Here is a 20207-nt window from a genome sequence, read left to right as displayed (position 1 = left end):
TCTGCTCATATCTTATATCTGACCTCCTTAACCTTCTCCATCACTCTCCTTACTCTTAGTATTTTTTTACAGTGCTCATCGATTGATTAATATGTTTATTTATTTAGCTACCTGAATATACGTTCACTAGAATGTAAGCTCCACAAGCGCAGGGATTTCGATATACTCACTAGTGCATCCTTTTGCCTACAACAGTGCATGGCACAGAGAAGGTGCCTCTTGTTGAAGGAGTACATAAATGGACGGATGAATGATCTTTGCCAACAGCCGTATGAGTCATTGAGCGTATGAGGTGTCACCCCTTTTATGATTGAGGAAACAGTGGCTTGGGAACGTCCAGCAGCTTGTCTAGGCTTTACAGCTAGCTAATCAATCACCCTGTAGATTTCTAGGATTTCTCGTCTATCTGATTCTATTAAACCACACTTAGTCTAAGAGTTAGGAAATCAGGCTTCCTCTCCTGGCTATGTGGACAATTTTCTGTATGACCCAGGGCAAATTAGAAAAGTTGAATTTTCTAAGCCTTGTTATTCCAATCATGTGAATAAAGGCAACGTTGTTGTTGTGTGGTGGTGTTTTTTTTTTAACCTCTAAGGTCCTTACCAGCTTTACCTTAACTTCAATATCAAATAATTCACACTTGTAAGTTAATCGTTGTTGTTATATTTGCTTCCTGCCTTGGAACAGAGAGTGTAATGGATATGTAGGGTGCAGCCCAGTGGTCCCACACTTACCAGCAAAGTCCACGTGGGCCTTTCTTGTTCTCCCTGGCAGGGGACCTGGTCACTCCTGTATTAGCTAGACAGCTGTGGCCCTTGTTCTTGCTAGTTCTTTCATCTTGGGCAAAATGTGGCTTCTCTGAGCTTCAAATCTTTTCTGGGAAGATTAAGTGGGATAACATACATAAGACAGAGTTGAAATTGCTTGTTGCTCGGAAACTGTTAAAATGAATACCGGCCACATAGAGACAAATGGGCCATGATGTTGTTAGGCTTTGATGATTGCTATGTGTACCTCCTATATTGAAAATATTGCTTAACTGTGTTAATATAGGAAACACAGGATCCATGTATTTTTCTGGAAACATTTTTTAAATGTGCAACCTTGCACAGCTCATTAAAGGCAATTAAGAATACAGCTTTGAACGTGGCTCATAAAATCAGCATAGCTTTTGCTGGCCAGGGTGAGGGAAGAGACCAAGTGGCAAGTACCATGTCGGATGCTTGTAGATACACAATCCCATATAACGCCCAATAAATATTGCTGACATAGTGAATCCCTGCCCTCCACCGGCAACAGCTCAAACATATCTGATGTGCATTTTTTATTTGTCTGTTCTTGAAAAGAAAGTCTGTTGTTTTGTAACTACTGAAATGAATAGTATTGTGTTATAGATCTCCTTTTGCTTTTACTTTTTATCACTAAGCACTATGCTTATAAGATGGGTCCACGTTCCAGGACAGATGCTTGGCTGTTGCTTGGAGTGCTGCATGGAGTTGCAGTGTCCATCCTCACTTTACTCATCCTGCAGTGATGCACCTTGCGAGGGATATGGAAGCCCTCGGGCACCGCTGATGGGAAGGAAGGTAAGCCGCTATGGCCATTCTGGAGGACAATCTGGCAGAGTACTGGGTCACATGCCAGTCATACATCCTGTGATGTGGGTAGGTACCATGGAGAAATCTGTTTGTTGCAGTGTTGTTTATGAAATCCAAGAGCTGGAGCTGGGCAGTTGTGTGCTGGAAACTGGTATGCAGCTCACAAGGGACAATTGTTAAATTTTCAGGAATTTGATGAGCTGGTGTCTATATTCAGCCATTATTAAAAATCAAATTATATAAATATTATATGTGTTATGTCTAAATATATATTAAAACCAAAGGTAGTAAGTACTTAAAATTCATCACTTCCTAATTTTTTATTATCAGTCACTGTTTGACTATCATCTAGGCCCTAGAGGTGATGACATTTACTGTATGGTGAAAATACTTTATCATATTGTACTCAACTGTCCATCTCTTCCCCTCTCTGTGTTCAGGGACATCACATTGGCAGCTTGAAACAGGCCATTGTGGGAATAATTACATCATGAAAATTAGCAAACGCTAAAAGCAGGGTTTTTTTTTTTTTTTTTTTTTTTTTTTTGCCCTGAGAGCCATTTGTTAAACATTTACCAGTTCACTGGAGACTGGTATTATCTCTCCTTTCCAAACGAGGAAAATGAGGCTCAGACAGGTTATGAAACTTGCCCCAAATCATACAACTTTTGAGTAGGAGAAATTGGATTCAGACCCAGGTCTGTCTCAGACCTCATACTATGATGAAAATTAGAAGTGAGTTACACCATTTAGACTATACAATTCTTACCTTATCACCACCAGGGCACTTATAGTTTTAGTTTAAAAACAAAACAAAAAAACTACTGGCTGCCAGTATCTGGGTACAGTGCGAAATCAAGAAAAGCAGAGTTTCTAGCAACATGTGCTTTTACCAAGCGAGCGTCATTAACTGCTCACGTGAGAGCTCAGTCCCAAAACACAGGTGCAGTTGCTGACAGTACGGATGAAAAATAAACGAGCTGCTTTTCAGGTTTGTGTTGTGAGGCTGCATAAACTAATCATTCGACACCACAGCTAAGCTATTTTAGGTACTGTTTAACTTTATAGTATTTGTTAAGTAATACTATCTGCACACTGGAGGCCTTGACCCTGTCCCTGCCTGTTGGTGTGTGTTTACATGTATGAAAGTTACTTCCTAAATTTTCCTTGGAGAGCAACTTGAAATTTAGCCACATTTTGTTCTCATTGTCAAATATCTATTTCCTCCCTCATTCAGTCATTCAGTTAGCCCTCAAAGAACCTTTATAAAGCCCCTGTTATGTACAAGACACAGGGGAAACAAGGATCAATAAAATATGTCCCTGACCTTCAGAAGCTAACAGTGCAGCATGAAAAACATACATTTTAAACATGGAACTCTGATTAAAGGCCCACAATAAAGGCAAATACAAAGGCTATGGGAATGTCTTAGTCCCTTCGGGCTGCCATAACAAAATACCACAGACTGCTTGTAAGTAACAGACATTTATTTCTCACAGTTCTGGGGGCTGCGAAATCCAAGATCAAAGTGCCGGCATAGTTGGGTTCTGGTGAAGGCCCTCTTCCTGGCGGCAGATTGCCGACTTCCCTCTGTGTCTTCACGTGGTGGAAGGGACAAGCAAGCTCCCTGGTCTCTTTTATAAGGGTACCAATCCCATTTATGAGGGCTCTGCTCTTGTAACCTAATCACCTCCCAAAAGCCCCACTTCCTGTCACCATCACCTTGGGGGTTAGGATTGCAACATAAGAATCTGGAGAGGAGAGCACAAGTATTCAGACCATAGCATAGAATAACTAATTTCATAGTATAAACTGAACCTCAGGACAGTACTGGGTCTCTTTGGCCAACGAAATGGTAACTTGGGTCCTGTACCAAAGAAACGAGTATAGAAACATCTAGCTTGAGTGAGGTTACTCTGGCAGAGATTAGACTACGTATTTATCAATTAAGCAAGGGAAGGCGTACAACGCAATGAATATTCGAAGGCACTGGTTAAATTTCTGACTCTGCTGCTTCCTTACTGTGTGACCTTGAACAAGAAGAAATTTCCCCTATCTGGGACTCAAACTCTTCATCTGGTGTATTGGTTAGTTGGCAGGATAACTGCTCTGTGAGGTCATTCTGAGATATAGGTTCCTTCCATCTTGCTGTTCTGGCATTCCTGAGAGTTGCCTTATTTGTTGAAGAAGGGCTGCAGGCATGCCCGTGTTCAGGCCATAGGGAGGTGCACACACCCTATCTGCTTCCATTCCACTGATTACGTGCCGTACCTGGCCGCAGGGGAGACTTGGGGTACTCTAGGCCCAAGAAAAAGGAAAGAAAGGACTTTGAGAGGAGAACCAGCTGTCAACCACAGCTTGAGACCAGAAAGTTGAGCAAACTATTTCTAACATGACTCAGCTCAGCACTTTTATGCATCAAATTCTCTCTGAAATGTGAATATGAGATGAACATTACTTTTTTTTTTTTTTTTATCATTACATCAGTTCTCAACCTCCCAGACCGCTAAATGGTTAAGTACAAAGATGAACTGAAGTGAGGGCATACAGATATGAAACGACTGGATTTCCTAGGCTGATTTTTTTTTTAAAGTATTTTTAGTAAGGAAAATTTCAAGGGTACACCAAAGTACAGAATATAGTGTAACAAATCTCTGTGTACCTACTACTAAGCCTCAACTATTTTCAACTCACAACCAATTGTGTTTCATGTATACCCCCCAATACCTGGGCATTTCATTTATCCCATTTATATATATCTTAAGCATATCCTCTATTCTAGACACTGTGTACTACATACATGATTCCACCAGAGCAAGCAGGCTTTCTGGTGCTTCTATAGTAATTGCCATCATTCATTTTGTAAGTTAAGGCATTTAATCTTCCAATAATCCTACGCAATAGATACTACAATTCTGCAGATGAAAGAACTAAAGCACATCCCTCAGTGGGTTAAGCACCAGAGCTGAGATTCAAACCCAGGCAGTCTGGTTTCGGTGGCTGTGCCTTTAGCCATGACACCACAGTGTATCACACAGGAATTTACATTGCTTCACTGGACACTGAACTGCTTATCCAGAGCTTCTGCATTAAAATTGTTCCTGCCCTGCTTTTCCCAAGATCAATGAATAGGACTGTCCTTAAAACACTCTTCAGGTGGTCCACCTTCCCCCAGACAAAATAACAACTTACTCAAAGCCATAGTCTAATACATTTGTAATTTTGAAATGTTAGCTTCCTTTTCTTCTTCTTTCCCTTTAACTATTACCCATCACGGTTTCACAAATCTTAAAACTGAGTTTCTCTTAGGGCACGCTATTAAAATAACACATTTATAAGTGTTCTAAACAAGATTATTAATTTTAAAAGTGTTTACACTTATCCAATCTTATCCTAATTAAATAATTTATGTGAAGTGCCTAATACAGTGGCTAGTGGAGTTCACTATAAATATTAATTTCTTCATTTGCTCCAATAACCATATAAAGTACGTTGGACAGGCTCTATTAATCATATTTGACAGATGAAGAAACTGAACTACAAAGAGGTCCTATTGCTCAGCAGTTCGTTAAGATCCCCTCCAACATGAGGTCTCTTGATTCATGAGGTCTCCTGGTTCACATTAGTGCATGTTAATCAAAGCTTGCAATTCTTTGCGTGTATACAGTATTTCTTCCTAGAGAAGGAGTTGGATCGCCCTGCTTGGGCTGTGCTTGACCTGACTGCTGATCTGGAGGAAATAAGGGAGGTAGAGACAAATCTTAGGACAAACATCATCTTGAGGCTCCTGTTGCTGGTGGCGTCTCTGCAGGCAAGGGAGACCACTGTTGGGACTTCCCTGGCGGTCCAGCAGTTAAGACGCTGCACTTCCACTGCAGGGGGTGCGGGTTCGATCCCTGGTCGAGGAACTAAGATCCTGCATGCCACTTGGCAAGGCCAAAAAATTTAAAAACAGCAAACAAACAAACCCCCCCCCCCCCCAGAAAACCCCACTGTCCTCTAGGAAGAGGGACGGCACTGCTTCTGGGGTTCAAGGTCCTCAGGTCTGTCCATTCAAATATCCCTATCCCACGTCTCAAGGTCTCCCGTTTCCTTTTCTGGGCCCTGACACTGATATCAGAGACTGTTAAGGCTGTGTTTGTTCTCCTTGGTAACTGTGCTGTACTCACAATTAAACCCCAAGACTGAATTTCAGCCGTCTTCCTGTAGCCGTGGGAAGGAGGGGGACATCTCCACACTGCTGTGGAAGCATTCCCAGTTGCACAGCACTCCTTGAGGTTGAACCAAGTCTGACATTTTCTTCTCCTTTAACAAGACTCCTAAAGACCAGCAACCAAAGTCAGCCAGTTCTACATTCCTTATAATTAACATTGACCATATTATTTCATGAGTTGCGACTACATAAATCAATGCTTCATCTTCCATCTTCATCATTCCAATTCACTGCTGGTGAAAATCTCAGTAACTGTGATACTGCTGCATGCCGGGGTTAAGATCACCCCACTTATCAACATTAATGGTTTACTTATCACTATCCAATTGGTCCAATACTAGACTCCATCTGGAATGTCTTTTTGTAGAGCTGCTTGTGGTACCAAGTGCCTTAGCCTGGGTTCCCAAAGTAGCAAGGTTCAGAGAAGTACTTGCATGCGTGAGTTTATTTTGGAATGTGATTCCAAGGAAAAAGAATGGAGTCTGGGAAGAGTAAAACAAGGAAGGAGGACAATCCAATTCGAGGATGTTTTATTGAGCTGATCACTGCTGATCAGCTTTATTTTTCTGGGGACCATCTGAGGATTAATGTAGAATCAGCCACTTGAGGGTGATGTGGTGAGTATTTTTCTACTGGTTCTCATCCCCTAGTAGGTAAGTGTTGCCCCTGGGAGTTTATGTGTTAAAATTTCTATGATTGTGGATTTACATATTTCTCCTTGTAGATGTATCAATTTTTGCTTCATGTGTTTTGAAGTCATATTATAAGTAGAATCTAGAATTAGAATATTTTGCTGGTAATTTGGACTTTTTATCTTTATAAAGTGACCTTCTTAGTAATGCTTTTTGCCTTAAATTCTATTTTATGTGATAATACCTACCATGGGATAACTTAATTCCATTATTTCAATCTATTGGTATTCATATGTTGGACTTTTAAAAATTTAGTTTCACAATTCTTATCTTTTAATTGGAGCATTTATTCCATTTACATTTGATCTTAAAGATATATTTTGATTTAAATCCACTCTTATTAAATGTGTTTCCTGTCTGTCTTGCCTATGTCCCTCCATCTCCTGGATTTTTGTATTTTTCAATCATTCCATTTTGGACTATTAGTTGAAAGTAATACATTTTTATCTTTTTAGTGGTCCCATAAAGCAAAACATGCATTGCTGACATATCAGAGTCTAGTGTGAAGTAATACCTTTACTCTCTTCTCAGATGATGTGAGGACTTTAGTACACTTGAACTTCATTTACCTGCTTTGTGATTTGTATGCTAGCATTGCAGTGAATTTTAGTTCTCTCTAAATATTCTTAACTGTACAAGACGTTTACCACTTTCTTTGGTCTTCAATCATTCCTGCATCACTAAACTTCAATCAACTTGAAGATTATCACTAGAATTTCCTTTGTGCAGGTTTACTGGTGATAAACTGTGATTTTACCATCTGAAAATGTCTTTATTTCTTCTTCATAAATATTTTTGTTAAGTGTAGAATTCTTTTTTTTTGGCTGCCCCACGCGGCTTGCAGGATTTCAGTTCCCCTACGAGGGACTGAACCCAGGCCCCAGCAGTGAAAGCTGAGTCCTAACCACTGGACCACTACGGAATTCCAACTTTGGCATTCTTTTAGCCCATTTCATCACTGTCTTTTGGCTTCTCCTATTGCTACTGAGAAGTTTATTTCTCACTTTTTTAAAGGTAAGTGCTCCCGCCCACCCCCTTTTTTCTTTTGGTCAGCTTTTAAGATTTTTCTCATTGTCTTTAGTTTTCTACAATTTCAGTATGTTGCAGATTTCCATTTATTTATCTTGCTTGACATGTGTATGGTCTGCCTGAATCTGTGGACTAATGATTCTCTCCATTTCTGGAAAATTCTCAGGTATTACGCCATACAAATTTGACTCCTCCCTATTCTCTCCTCTCCTCTGGGACTCCAATGAAACACACCGCAGGTCTTCTCACTGTATTCCTTAAGGCACTTACTCTCTTCTGTTTATTCCCCACCTCCCATCTGTTTGTCTTTCCGATCTCATTCTGTGTTTCCTTCTAATCTATCTTCTCATTCACCAACTCTCTTAAACTGTGTCTAATCTGCTGCTAAACCCCTCCAATGAATTCTAGAATTCTACTTAGAACATAGTTCACTTGTTTTTTGGAGTCTGATAATGTTAATAATGAAGTCTCTGTGGGTCTGTTTTTGTGTTTCTGATTGTATGCAGTACATTGTAACTGCAAATTAATTTGTAGAAATAATTTGATGCATAAGAGAATTTTTGTCTGCTTCTTGTAGACACCTGGGGTACTTACAAATTTCAAGATTTTTTGTGTTCTCAATGACCCATGTGACATGAAGCCTGGCTAAATAGATTGATGAGTGGCTTAATTCTGGTTCCCTCTGGTTCCTAGGATATTAACCTTTTGAGTTACAGACCAAAATGGAGATTTATAGGAAGGTTCCCACCTGGGCAAGTCCTAAACATGGACTTTGTACCCATAGCCCCAAAGTGCCATGAATATGCACCTGTGACTCTTGGCTTCCTCCCTAGTTTGGCAAATTGGAGACAAAAGTGATTGTGGGGAATTCCCTGGTGGTCCACTGGTTAGGAAACCGTGCTTCCACTGCAGGGGGTGCCGGTTCCGTCCCTGGTTGGGGGAACTAAGATCCCACATGCCGCGCAGCACGGCCAAAAAAAAAAAAAAAAGCAGTTGTGGATGCTGGGTTTATCATTCTAAGCTTGTACCTTTTCCTAGCTCTCAGCTGGAAATTCTTCACTATATTATTAGTTCTTTTTTGACTTAAAGAATTATTTTGGTCCAGGTTTTTTGGTTGTCTTCTGTGGGAAGATTGGTATAAGTCATTGAGTTTTCCATTTACCAGAAGGAGAAAATCCTTCTATTATTATTATCTCCTCCCAGAGCCCATAATGGTTAAAATTCTTTGATAGGATAAAGAACTGTTCTCTATTCTAATAATACATCGAAACATGCATCTTTGATGTTGAGAGTAACAAAGAGAAACGAAAGGAGATTTTATCTTATTCATTTATTTTGGCTGCGCAGCACGCGGCATCTGAGTTCCCCAACCAGGGATCGAACCGGTGCCCCCTACAGTGGAAGCATGGAGTCCTAACCACTGAACCACCAGGGAAGTCCAAAAGGAGATTTTTAGACTCACCTTGTTTTGCCTTCTTTATCATCATAATAAAATAGCAAAAGCTGTGACTTGAATAAAGTATTATGGTTAACAAATATTTTCCAATAAAAATGGTAATCCTTAAACCAACCAGACTTTATTAACACTACCCCCCTTCTTTGCTATGGATAGGTCACACTTCTTGACCTTATTTATATAAATGCTGTTTCCAGCTCTTTTTCAAATTGTTACCCCTAAGTCTTCTTAGGTACGAACACAAGTTCCTCTGTCCATATATCATCTGACTTAACATGCTCAACACCATTGTGTAGCATTATAGTACTCATTTTATAGACATGGAAAGTGAGGCTTAAAGAAGCAGACTGCTCTAATACGAGCTCCTGGATCCAAATCCAGTGTTCTTCACACCCTGCCATTTTACCTGTTCACTTTGGGCAAGTCATTTCAAGGCCATCCCTCCTCCTTATTTTCTTAGAGCAAAATGTGAAGGTGAGACAATACAACCACTACAGTCCCCCCTCCTGTTCTGACACCTTTTGGAAAAGACTGGGGCTTGTTTAGCTGGTGGACTTTTGCAGCAGTTACACAAGAAGTCTCAGGGAGAAAAGTGGGCTGGACACTCTTTCGGTGGTTGGAATTCTAATCGAAACCTCCTCTCTCTGCTCTGCTGAGGACAACCCTCATATCTTTTGGAGTAATGATGGTTTAACCATTTGCATGTGTTCCATCACACCCATTTGCGGAATGTTTTGACATTTTTTGACGGAGAATAGTATCTACACATCCAGATAATTACAGCAGCATATGGAGAGGCTTGTGAGTGAGGCGTATGATGAGGCTAATAAATTTCATGTCTTAGAAGCATAAGCTTTTCTTAAGAGAAGAAACAAATGAAGCTCTGCAGAGTGAAATCCTCTTCATCCTTAAAGAAAAATCACGCATGTTCTCACTTGAGGATGTAGTGGAAAGAGTATCTGGAATCAGGAATTCTGGATTTAGTTAAAAGTCCTCTGCTATTAATTAGCTTTGTGACTTTGAGTAAGTCACAGATTTATTTGGATTTTAATTTCCTCCATTGAAAACTGAGAATGAAATGAGATGCCGCAGATGCTTAGTAAACTCATGAATTACTCTTCAAATGTAAATTATCATCTTTTTATAACATCAATCTAGACACTGAATAGATTAGTGATGGGGGTGAGGGGGTGGGAGGGGTTAGCCAGGGATGCAGGTTTGCTCATCTTCTCCAAAGGAAGGGAAGGAAAGAGGTAGAGAGAAGAAATGAACATCTTAGGGTACTTCTTTTGCTTCCTATAGTATATTTACATTTGATATCCAGGTTTCCGACTGCCTGGTCATCGGAACACAGTAAAATATTGGGGAAAAAATGGAGATATAAGCCAGATGGAACTGGTCCAACCCCTATCTGTGTCACATGTTGTGTGAGTGAGAAAACTGCCTAACTTCTCCGAGACTGTCTCTGTATCTATAAAATGGGGATAGCCTTTTAGGGTAATCGTGAAGATTTCCTGAGAAACCTTATGAAAAAGTACCTAACAGTGTTTTGGACATTGTAGATGCTCAATAAATTCAAGTTCCATTCTCTCTTTTATAGAGGGGAATTGCTGCATTTACAAATTTAATTGTGTTAACCTTTTATTGAGTGTTCACTGAGGCCCATCAACGGAATTACATACGGAAGGGGAAAACAAGTAGAAAACCTCCATAGAACTTGCTGCTCTGTGATAACTATCTGGGGGAAGTAATGTGCCAATTAGACTAAAACAAGAGGGAAGCTTAAATATTATCTGAGTGATTTTGAAAACTGTGCTATACAATAAAATAATAATATACATTAGGTAACCCAGCTTCCAATTCATGCCATTCCATGTTTCATTGATTCTCATCATCCTCTAGAACTCAAATGGAGAACACTCTTCCTTTCAAGGATATGATTTGCTGTGTAAAAGGAAAAAAAAAAAAAAGCAGGCAAAACGATGTATCATTGGCCTTCTTCCTGCCAGCTTTCAAATGATCCCCATTCAACCTCAGAACAATCCAAAGAGCAGCATCCTTCAGCTGAAATTTCAGCTTAAATGTTTCTATAGCTTCCCAGCTGAACTGTCATGTGTATGCCTTTTAAAAATTAATTATTAAAACCATTTCCATTAGTCTTTTGCTTGGCCTTCATGCAGTCATTTTTCTTGTGCTGTTTAACAAGTGACGAACCACCATCATTAGCTATAAATACACGGCACCAGATGTGGAGAGAAGGCATATGACTCATGCTGGACTGTTCCCTAGGGCTAACCCGGTGATGACTGTATTCTGGGAAGTGGTGTCAGGTCCACTCTTACTCTACACGCAAATTCCAAAGCAGCTGGCCCTATGAGGAGAATTCTCTTGTCAGTTCCTTCTGCTCCCCTGCTTGGTTCAAGGTGCTGGGACGCTTCATTCACTTGGTCTGTTGGTAAATTCCTTCTTCTACCTGTCCGTACTCCTGGCTGTCCGTCCGCCCATCCATCCATCCATCCATCCATCCAGTAAACATTATTCATTACCTTACCAACCACGTGCTAACACAGGAGGCCGAAGATCAAATAAGAATGTGTTCCTGCCCTCAAAAAGAACACACCTGCAGGGGGCCTTCCCCGGCGGTCCAGTGGTTAAGACTCTGCCTTCCACTGCAGGGGGCGCGGATTTGATCCCGGTTGGGGAACTAAGATCCCATATGCCATGGGATGTGGCCAAAAATTAAAAAACAAAAAAAACAAAAAAGCAAAAAAAACACACCTGAAATGTGGGAGAGTTGGACAAATAAATGAACTGTTACAGTGTAGTAACTTCTATGATAGAGGAATGAAGTGAATGGTCTAGATGCCCGGACAAGGGTATCAGGGAAGACGTCTAGGAAAAGATCGTATCAAGGATGAGTAAATGCCATTAAAATAAAGATTCAGGAGGGTGGGGGAGCACCCTCAGTAGAAGAACAGCATATGCAGAGGCACAGGGCTGCAAAACAGAAGGACTCTCTGGAGAAGTGGACGTGGTTAAGAATGGCTGGACTGGAGAGTTCGTTGAGGCCAGTGGCCAAAGAGGAGGAGAGTAAGGAAGGGGGCCTTACACTAATGGCGGTCAAGTCGTGCCCTTCCCATGCTGCGAGGGACGACTGGGGAAGCAGCCTAGCAGGTGGGCTCACAGGCGTGTGCCTTAGGTTGGGCTTTGGTGAGAGATTTCTTTTTAAAGAATATGTTCCATTATAAGAAATATTTGAAAACCACTGGTCTAGATAATGAAGCGTCTGTGCTAAGTCAAGGAGTATGATCCTTCTCCTCCAATGTTCAGAAGCTTGAGTGACAGAGACGGTCTCGTTTCTGTCTCATTCCCCACAGGGCAGTGAATCTCAGCAGGAATGGGTCTCAACAGAAGTTTAGATCAGGGCTTCCCTGGTGGTGCAGTGGTTAAGAATCTGCCTGCTAATGCAGGGGACACGGGTTTGAGCCCTGGTCCGGGAAGATCCCACATGCCGCGGGGCAACTAAGTCCATGCGCCACAACTACTGAGCTTGCGCTCTAGAGCCCGGGAGCCACAACTACTGAGCCTGCGTGACAAAACTACTGAAGCCCACGTGCCTAGAGCCTGTGTTCCGCAACAAGAGAAGCCACCGTAATGAGAAGCCCACCCACCACAAGGAAGAGTAGCCCCCACTCACCGCAACTAGAGAAAGCCCGTGCAACAACAAAGAGCCAACGCAGCCAAAAATAAATAAATAAATTAAATTAAAAAAAAAAAAGAAGTTTAGATCATGAAAAACCTATGGGCTGTTTTTAACAATACAAACTATAAGAAGTGAAATCTGACAAAACTGGCTGGTGGAAAAAACAAACAAACAAAAACAACAAAAATAAAGAAAGCTGGCTGGTAGAATATGGGTTAAAATGTTACAAAGCACTGCTGGACAGGTAAACACAGGGCAGGATACACTGTAGGTGAAGGAATCTACTTATTTGGTAACTCACATACTCTCCTGACTCTGGTAACCAGCAGAGAACACGCAGGGTGGGGGAATTTACCATCTATACTTTCATTAATCTGGTCATTAAAAACCTAAAAATTGAGCAGTTACAACACTCACAGTGCCTTATGTCCAAAGTGAGGTTTCCCTTGGCTCCAGATACCACTTTTACTTGGAAAGTTGGGCTACCAGAACATGATTTAGTTCTCTTTAAAAGGCATTGCCAAACAAAATGAAAAATATATAGATACCTATTTTATAAGCCTTTTTAAAAAATAAATTTATTTATTTTAGGCTGCGTTGGGTCTTCGTTGCGGTGCGTGGGCTTCTCATTGCGGTGGCTTCTCTTGTTGTGGAGCACAGGCTCTAGGCGCATGAGCGTCAGTAGTTGTGGCACGTGGGCTCAGTAGTTGTGGCTTGCGGGCTCAGTAGTTGTGGCTCACGGGCTCTAGAGCACAGGCTCAGTAGTTGTGGTGCATGGGTTTAGTTGCTCCGCAGCATGTGAGATCTTCCCAGACCAGGGCTCGAACCTGTGTCCCCTGCACTGGCAGGCAGGTTCTTAACCACTGCGTCACCAGGGAAGCTCCCCATAAGCCTTTTAAAGTTAGGGGGGAAAACCTTTAAAACCATATTAGAGCACGTTATGATAAACACCCTATTATCATCTTTGCAGTAGGAATGATGTCAGTGCTGTTGGAACATGAAACTCAACATCTACCATCAAACTTCATATATTTCAAAGTATTCATATATTGGTTATTTTATATTCATGACCCAAAAGGTAGGACACGTGACTGAGGCTCAATACACTCATATAATAAATGCATATAATCAGTGACTCATGCTAAGGGAAAAGGTATAGTATCCAGGTCTACTGAATTCTACCCCAGTGTTTCCAAACCCCAACCCCTGTCCACCCCACATCAATAACTACTTTATAAAGGATTTTTTAAAAGGTACAAACTTTCTGTTATGAGATAAATAAGCACTGGGGATGCAATGTACAGTGTATAGCTAACACTGCTGTATGGTATATTTGAAAGTTGCTAAGACTGTAGATCCTAAAAGTTCTCAAGGAAAAAGCTTGTATTTTTTTGTTTTTTGTATTTATAGCATATGATGGATGTTAACTAAACTTACTGTCGTTATCATTTCACAGTATATGTAAGTCAAGTCATTATGCCGTACATCTTAAACTTATACAGTGCCGGACGTCAATTATACCTCAATAAAACTGGAAGAAAAAATAAATTAAAAATAAAATGACAGACTTAAGCAAACACTCAAGTCAGTTGCCATCTACAAAATGTTTACATGGTTCTCTGATGTGGTGTGTTTACAAAATTATGAGAGTTACAGCATAGGCTCTATCCTGACCTTGAGGCTGGGCCTTGTTCTTGACTTCTGGAAATGAGAAGAATCTTCCATCATTCCTCCCTGCTGCCTCAGTAACTCTCCCATTTACCCACGCCTATTTCTTGTCCTGGAACCAACTGACCACAGAGGCAGCACACCCTGTGAGTGTTCTCATCCCAAAGACGCACACTGTTGGGCTCAACTAGGTGGGGAACCCAGTAAGTGGTCACCATAGTTACCACTTTCCCTTGCTGACAGTGTTCATTCTTCTTCACCTTCCTACTTCCAGCTATCCTCCAGGGCCACCTAAAAGTCCTACCTGTTTCGAGAAGCCGCTCCTAACTGCTCCCCTGCCCACACTAGTGTCTTCTTTCACTTATCTCCTCTACTATTGTTTCCCTTCCCCAGACTATTTAACTTTTGGATCCTAGCTTTCTTAGCTTTCTTGTAGGTTGTTTTGTTCTTTTCTCTGCTTAAAATTAATTAATTAATTTTTTAGCTGCATTGGGTCTTCATTGCTGTGTGCGGGATTTCTCTAGTTGCAGCAAGCAGGGGCTACTCTTCGTTGTGGTGCATGGGCTTCTCATTGTGGTGGCTTCTCTTGTTGTGGAGCACAGGCTCTAGGCACGTAGTCTTCAGTAGTTGTGGCACGTAGGCTCAGTAGTTGTGGCTCGCGGGCTCTAGAGTGCAGGCTCAGTAGTTGCGGTGCACGGGTCTAGTTGCTCCGCGGCATGTGGGATCTTCCTGGACCAGGACTCGAACCTGTGTCCCCTGCGTTGGCAGGTGGATTCTTAATCACTGTGCCACCAGGGAAGTCCTTGTAGGTTGCTTTTCGAAATGTGTTTTGAAGCCAGAAACAATGGGTTCAAATGCTAGCTCTGGATCCATTCGATTTTGAGTTAACTTCTCTGGGCCTCGGTTTCCATGTGAGAAACAAGGATAATACCTTGTCAGGCAAATATGAGGACAATTAATATACCAAGTTCTTGGTTCCCCCCCTACACACATAGTAGGTGCTCAATAAATGATGAATTGAAAAGAAGGGCATGAGCTGTGTCTTAGTCTTCTTTCATCTCTCATGTAACCTGGTATGGACTACAAAGACAGAGCTAGATGAATGTTAATCACTTTGCCTTATTCACAGCTGACAGCTCACCTCTGGTCTCAGGAAACCAAGAAAGCATGTTTTTTTTTTTTCCCCCTTCACAATTATAATTAGCCCACATGAGTGTCATCACAGCCAGGGTGATGGTAATACTTTTTTATACGACTCATTTACATAGTATTTTGACATTTATAAAAGGTTTCTTTTTTTTAACATTTATTATCTCATTTGATTCTCCCAGTAACTCCCTGAATGTTGGTAGGGAAGGTATCATTAAATTTTATATACTAGAAATCTGAATTCAGTGTGGTTCACATTAGTACCACTTTACCCTAATTTACAGTTTACAAAGCATTTAAAAAACCATTTTCTTATTTGATGATTACTTAAGATCTTAATAGTACTTAACTTTTTAATACCCTTAAAATCTTCTAGATATCACTGGACACTAAACTTGGCATGATCACTATGACTGCTTCAAAGAGGAAATTTTTCTTTTAAGAAATACAAATTAGGTATATTTCCTCCATTGTAAAGGGTGGATTTAGCAGCTCACCACCAGCATAAAGGAAATTAACCCCTGAGAAGACAATGCTTATAGATTGACAAAACTGAAAAGAGAACTTGATATATCTCTGGAATGTATACCATAGCCCTTATGTCTTTATGAGAATCAATTTTCAAGTTTCCACAGTTCAAAATAACTGACCCTGCCAGCACTAACATACTTCCTACAGAACAGCCTCTTTAAACAAACAAGAATTCAGCATGACCTTGGGCAATTCACCTACCAAGACCTGTTTCTTAACTGAGAACTTGAGGAATTTGAAGCAGCTGAGGTCTTTAGCACAATCATTCTATAATTCCAAGCTGATTTGTGGAAATAAGCCCAAAAAAATTAGTAAAATAAAACCTTTTCATTTGTTTTACGAGACCTATTTTTCCCCCTTGAATCTCTCTTTTTAAGAATGAAAATCTGACAAATAACTCTTATATTCCATTCCATTTTTTCCCCAGAGCTCACGACTATCTTAAAGTTCGAGATATCCTCCTTAGTGTTTTTTTAAGGTTTTACATATACATTTACCCATAACAATAGCTTAACTTACATAAATAGTATCATACTGGTTTTTTTAAATTAATTAATTAATTTATTTATTTATTTTTGGCTGTGTTGGGTCTTCGTTTCTGTGAGGGCTTTCTCTAGTTGCGGCAAGCGGGGGCCACTCTTCATCGCGGTGCACGGGCCTCTCTTTGTCGCGGGCTCTCTTGTTGCGGAGCACAGGCTCCAGACGCGCAGGCTCAGCAGTTGTGGCTCACGGGCCTAGTTGCTCCGCGGCATGTGGGATCTTCCCAGACCAGGGCTCGAACCCGTGTCCCCTGCATTAGCAGGCAGATTCTCAACCACTGCGCCACCAGGGAAGCCCGTATCATACTGTTTTATCCTTCTATTACTTTTTTCACTTAAAACAGTTTGAGCTTTATTTATATCGCTATTCATCCATTTTAACTGATATGATTTCAATCTATGAAAATAACATAGGCTATTTATTTCCTACATTTCTGCATGAGTTGGTAAAAGTTTTCTGTAAAGGCCAGCTAGAAAATATTTTAAGCTTCGCAGGACACATATGGTCCCTACTGCATATATTTTTTAAATTAATTAATTAATTTATTTATTTTTGGCTGTGTTGGGTCTTTGTTGCTGCACGCGGGCTTTCTCTAGTTGCAGTGAGCGGGGGTTACTCTTCGTTGTGGTGTGTGGGTTTCTCATTGTGGTGGCTTCTCTTGCTGAGGAGCACGGGCTCTAGGCGCGCGGGCTTCAGTAGTTGTGGCTCGCGGGCTCTAGAGCACAGGCTCAGTAATTGTGGCGCACGGGCTTAGCTGCTCCGCGGCATGTGGGATCTTCCAGGACCAGGGCTCGAACCCGTGTCCCCTGCATTGGCAGGCAGATTCTTAACCACTGCACCACCAGGGAAGTCCCTGCATATTAGTTGTGTAAAAAGGAATCCTTTAATTAATGTTGTGTCAAGGTCTCCAAGACCACCCTCTAGTTCAATGACTCACAGAAGTCAGAAAAGTGGTTATGCTGACAGATATAATTTATAGCAGAAAGGTTCAGTTTAAAATCAGCGAACGTAAAAGGCACATAGGGAAGAGTCCAGGAGACCAGGCACAAGCTTCCAGGTGTCCTCTCTGGAGAAGATGCATGGACAGACAGCAGTTAATTCTCCCAGAAATGACGTGGGACAACACATATAGACTCTTGTGAACGAGGGAAGCTCACCTGAGACTTCATGCCCAGGGCTTGCGGTGAGGGTCAGGTCTCACAGGCATGGAGCAGCCACGTGGCTGACCTTAGTTATTCAGCTTCCAGCTCCTCTAGAGGTCAAACTGATCCTGCGTACTGCAATGCCCCCACCAGAAATCACTGTTAGCATAATCTATCTGATGTGGCTCAAGGCCCCAGGTAAACACAGGCACTCATAGAAGGCAGGATATACCAAGAGCTTAAAGGTTATCTCCCAGGGACTTGGTCAAGGGGCAGACTTATCTTTGCAATGTGCAGGGTTTGAGTAAGCCAGACTTGCTAAGTCCTTCACTGCACACCTGCAGAACCATTCTTAGCTTACAGGCCATAGACTTGATTTGACTGGAGACTCTAGTGCTAGGGTCATGCAAGTTACTTTTTTTTCCCCCTGTTACTTCATACATTGCTGTAAGTAACGTCCCTATGGATGTCTTAGTGTATAAATACACAACATATAGTGGGAATAATGACATAGGTAACTTCTCTCAGAAATAAAAACATGAAATTAGAAACATGTGACTCTCTTTAAAAAGGAAATCAATCTATAATGCTTACAACTTGGACTTAAAAATTATGTATTTAGGGCTTCCCTGGTGGCACAGTGGTTAAGAATCTGCCTGCCAATGCAGGGGACACGGGTTCGAGCCCTGCTCCGGGAAGATCCCACATGCCGCGGAGCAACTAAGCCCGTGCGCCACAACTACTGAGCCTGCACTCTGGAGCCCGTGAGCCACAACTACTGACCCTGCTTGCCCCAACTACTGAAGCCCGCGTGCCTAGAGCCCGTGCTCTGCAACAAGAGAAGACACCACAGTGAGAAGCCCGCGCACCGCAACGAAGAGTAGCCCCTGCTCACCGCAAGTGGAGAAAGCCCACGCACAGCAACGGAGACCTAGTGCAGCCAAAAAAAATAAACAAATAAAAATAAATAAATAAATTTATAATAAAAAATAAAAATAAAAAGAAATAAAATAAAAATTATGTATTTAGATGTAGGACTATAAAATCTCAGCCTCTCTTAGTAAGGAAAGTGAATTTACAACTAGTGAACTAAATATAAAATCTGTGTTAGATACTAACAGATTAAAGCAAAGGTCTCAAAAAGATATTAAATTGGAGCATACATATTTTATCATAAGCAACATGTATGTTGCTCTGTTGTGTTTTTCTGCTATTACATATGAAGAAACTTCTTTTGTCAAATTAATTTGTACACGTATTTTCTCTTAATCTGAACTGTAATCTTCGTCTGAATGAATGTCAAAGTTATGCAATGTCTTACATAATTGTGGAAAGTCAAAGCATGACCAATGTAGGAGACACTGGTAGCTCACAAACTGTATTTATTGTTAATATCTTCAAAGGTAGCTGGTTTTAAAACAAAATATTAGACTTTTTTTCTATCAAGAGCTATTTTTTTTTTTAATCAATGAAAACATCAGTGTGATTTCCCAGATTTTGGAAAAAGCACTTCAATCTTCTATTTCCCTGCTACAAATGTCTATAACAAGCTTCAAGTGTTCAATAATTTCTAAACTTAAGTATGATGCAGAACTTTAGTGTTGTAAAAAGACTCACATGTGGAACTGTTGTTATAAGCAATGTGTAATTTCAATTTTACTAAAGTAATGAAAAAAAGTTGTGGCTCGCGGGCTCTAGAGTGCAGGCTCAGTAGTTGTGGCACGCGGGCTTAGTTGCTCCGTGGTATGTGAGATCTTCTCAGACCAGGGCTCAAACCCACGTCCCCTGAATTGGCAGGCAGATTCTTAACCACTGTGCCACCAAGGAAGACCCTAAATAGACTGTTTTGAGTGGAAAGGAGCACTACTTATTCTTGCATATTGGTCTTATATCCCCAAACCCTCAACTTTCATATTAGTTATAATACTTTGTAATTTCCCTTGAACTTTCAAATAATTTTCTTGCCCACTAACAGTAACTGTTTCTTACTTTCCAATCCATATGCCTATTTCTTCTTTTAATCTTACTGCACTGGCCAAGGTCTCAGTGCAATGTGAAACAGATGCACAATAGCCATCCCTGTCCTACTGCTGACTTTAAAGGAACATCTCTAAAGTTATACCATTAACTCGTCATGCTAAACATGGGTTTTTAGTTATCGTTTATCGTACTAAGGAAGCTTCTGTCTATTCATAATCTACCAAGAGGATGTTTCATTTGGTTGATTTTTAAAATGAGTGTTGCATTTTGTTGTTTCCTCCTGCATTCATTGAGATGATAGTATGGTTTTTCTCTTTAATCTATTAATGTGGCATATTATATGAAAAGATTTTCCAATGCATACCATTCTCGCATTTTGGCAATAAATTTTACTTTGTCACAATGAGTGAATTTTAACTGGTGAATCTGAAATGCTAATATTCAGGCTAGTTCAGCCATGTTCATAAGAGACTGAAGTATAGTATTTTTTCCCTCACATATCCCAT

The 20207-nt window shown here is 40.9% G+C and overlaps 1 protein-coding gene across 16 annotated transcripts in view; it reads right to left on the bottom strand.

Moving 5' to 3' along the window:
- The window catches only part of LOC309615261 (uncharacterized protein), an 85052-nt gene that overhangs the window by 17634 nt on the left and 47211 nt on the right, over positions 1 to 20207 (bottom strand). For 2 of the 16 annotated variants that reach the window (XR_014236666.1, XR_014236667.1), the window contains exons 5-7: positions 18617 to 18652; positions 17737 to 17856; positions 735 to 876 (exon numbers count right to left, since the gene is read on the bottom strand). The exons of 1 other annotated variant lie outside the window; for it this stretch is intronic. Coding sequence is in view for 7 of the 15 variants with exons in the window: in XM_082364650.1 (XP_082220776.1) it covers positions 5790 to 5917 (128 nt within the window). In the remaining 8 variants the exon portion in view is untranslated. 13 more of the 16 variants (XM_082364654.1, XM_082364658.1, XR_014236668.1 and 10 more) reach the window with 12 other exon arrangements.

The sequence above is a fragment of the Balaenoptera borealis genome (genome assembly GCF_965194805.1).
Source record: "Balaenoptera borealis genome assembly, chromosome: 17".
Classification (NCBI taxonomy): Eukaryota; Metazoa; Chordata; class Mammalia; order Artiodactyla; family Balaenopteridae; genus Balaenoptera; species Balaenoptera borealis.
Note: the sequence above shows the minus strand (reverse complement) of the source record. Positions and strands in the feature narration are given on the sequence as shown.